The sequence below is a fragment of the Sander lucioperca genome, chromosome 8 (genome assembly GCF_008315115.2).
Source record: "Sander lucioperca isolate FBNREF2018 chromosome 8, SLUC_FBN_1.2, whole genome shotgun sequence".
Lineage (NCBI taxonomy): Eukaryota > Metazoa > Chordata > Actinopteri > Perciformes > Percidae > Sander > Sander lucioperca.
In genome coordinates, this window is record NC_050180.1 from 26,332,177 (window position 1) to 26,334,676 (window position 2,500).

Consider the following 2,500-nt stretch of genomic DNA (forward strand, 5'->3'; position numbering starts at 1 on the left):
AGGACTTTTAGCGTGTATAGAGCCAGCATATTTCCACCAGACTCCATGTAAATAATCAGTACTTTTAGCGTGTATAGAGCCAGCATATTTCCACCAGACTCCATGTAAATAATCAGGTCTTTTAGCGTGTATAGAGCCAGCAAATTTCCACCAGACTACATGTAAATAATCAGTACTTTTAGCGCGTATAGAGACAGCATATCTCCACCAGACTCCATGTAAATAATCAGGACTTTTAGCGCGTATAGAACCAGCATATCTCCACCAGACTCCATGTAAATAATCAGCACTTTTAGCGTGTATAGAGCCAGCATATCTCCACCAGACTCCATGTAAATAATCAGGACTTTTAGCGTGTATAGAGCCAGCATATTTCCACCAGACTCCATGTAAATAATCAGGACTTTTAGCGTGTATAGAGCCAGCATATTTCCACCAGACTCCATGTAAATAATCACTACTTGTAGCGTGTATAGAGCCAGCATATTTCCACCAGACTCCATGTAAATAATCAGTACTTTTAGCGTGTATAGAGCCAGCATATTTCCACTTGTAAATGGGTGAATTAAGGGTTTATTTCAACCAAACCAGAGTGGTGATTGTTGGAACAGTGGAAAGATGAACCAAGACGGCTTTTGATAGTTTTATTTAGTTTCTGTCCACTTTGAATGAAGTGTGTTTTACGATGATGATGATTATTTACATGGAGTCTGGTGTAGTTTGGTGATTACAGGGCTGTTTCATGTTAAACTAAAAGGATCTGACTCTTTAACTAAAAGGTCTATGTTTTAATAGATGCTAAAAAGTCAAGTTGACGGGTCAGAAACAGAAAGGTTGATGGTTCAAATCCCCAAATAAGACACCTGTGTTTGCAGTAGAAACAACCACACACACACACGTTATTCTTCCCTCAGTTTTATTCTTTTTCTTTCAAATTAAAAGACAAATTAAAGAAGCTCTCTGCCATCTGAAACTAAAACCAGACGCAGAACATCTTCATCTTCTTAAAAATATATCAACCCTAAAGCAGGCGGACGCCGTTTTTTCCCGGCGACAAGCCGAGACAATCGTCCTTTTAGATAAAGTGCATAAAGTCCAAGTGAGACACATTTATATCAAACATCACGGAGAATAAAAACCTGGTCTTCACCCTGACAGCAGCAGCAACATGTCTATTATCGGCACGCTTATGGCATTATTTGTTATTTGTGTGTATATATATATATATATATATATATATACATACATGTTCCTGTTTTTATTGTTCATTTCTTATTAATGTTTAATATGTTTGTTTGTGTGTGTAAGGGTGTAACTTTGGGGAGGATGAGATCTCCAAACTATGTAGGACAAGTCTGCATGGATTGAGAAAAACATCAGAAAAATTGTGGAGGAAAAAAAAACTTGAAAAGGAGACAAAAACACAAAAAAATGCCAAAAAGAACTCTAAAAAATTGCCAAAAAAAAATCAAAAAATGAGACAAAAACTCAAAATAAATTGTCAAAAAAACTCAAAATAATTGCCCAAAAACATTTCGAGACAAAAACAGAATTATTTTTCCAAAAAACTCAAAAAGAAACTGTCAAAAAAACACCCTCAAAAAATACCAAAGAAACTCCAAAAAATTGTCCAAAAAAAAACTAAAAAAAATTGCCAAAAAATTCAAGAGACAAAAACTAAAAAGACTTGCCAGAAAATTGTAAAAAAAAAAAAAAAAAAAAAACTAAACAAAATTGCCAAAAAAAAATCAAAAAATCTGACAAAAACACACAATTTTTTCCAAGAAAAACCTCAAACAAATTGTCGACAAAAAAATTTCCCAAAAATAATTGTAAATTTTTTTTGAAAAATGCAACATACACACAGAAAAAAAGACAAAATCTGTTTCTGTGATGAAGACAAGTTTTACTTTGCATATTTTTATATCTCCACGTTTAACTGGTGGTAACATTAGTTATAAAACATCTGGCTGCTGTCGGGGTGGAGCGATGGCCGGTTTCTCCTTCTGTCGACTTTCAGTCAATTTAAAGTTGAGTAACTTTTGGATTCTGAGTGGATCCAAACGTCTCCGCGGCGCTCTGTGTGTGGCTGCTTTATCCGTTTCCACGCTCAGATCTTCCTTCATTCGTCGTCGCTGCACGTTTGTTCTCAGAGTGAAAAAGAAAGAAAAAAAAAAAAAAGACAGGAGAAGACACGTACACAGAGCGCCGCTGGCCGCCGCGGGCTGATGACATCATCTCTAAAGGCCCAGCGACTTGCGTACGATCCTCTGGGCGAGTTTGTAGAACTGCTCTCGGTCCTCGCGCCACATTTTAGACGCGTCAACGTTCGCTCCGCTTTCATCGTTCGGCTCTGAGAGGAGAGGAAGAGAGAGGAAGAGAGAGGAAGAGAGAGGAAGAGAGAGGAAGAGAGGAAGAGAGAGGAAGAGAGAGGACAGGAAGAGAGAGGACAGGAAGAGAGAGGACAGGAAGAGAGAGGAAGAGAGAGGACAGGAAGAGA

General features: G+C 37.6%; 1 protein-coding gene across 1 annotated transcript in view; it reads right to left on the minus strand.

The window, feature by feature from the left end:
- Positions 1-2,004: 2,004 nt before the first annotated feature.
- Positions 2,005-2,500, minus strand: part of ube2g2 (ubiquitin-conjugating enzyme E2G 2 (UBC7 homolog, yeast)) — a 23,320-nt gene continuing 22,824 nt past the window's right edge. Inside the window, exon 6 of the mRNA XM_031317344.2 lies at positions 2,005-2,353. Coding sequence (XP_031173204.1) covers positions 2,241-2,353 — 113 coding nt within the window. The 3' untranslated portion in view covers positions 2,005-2,240. The remainder of the gene's footprint in view (positions 2,354-2,500) is intronic.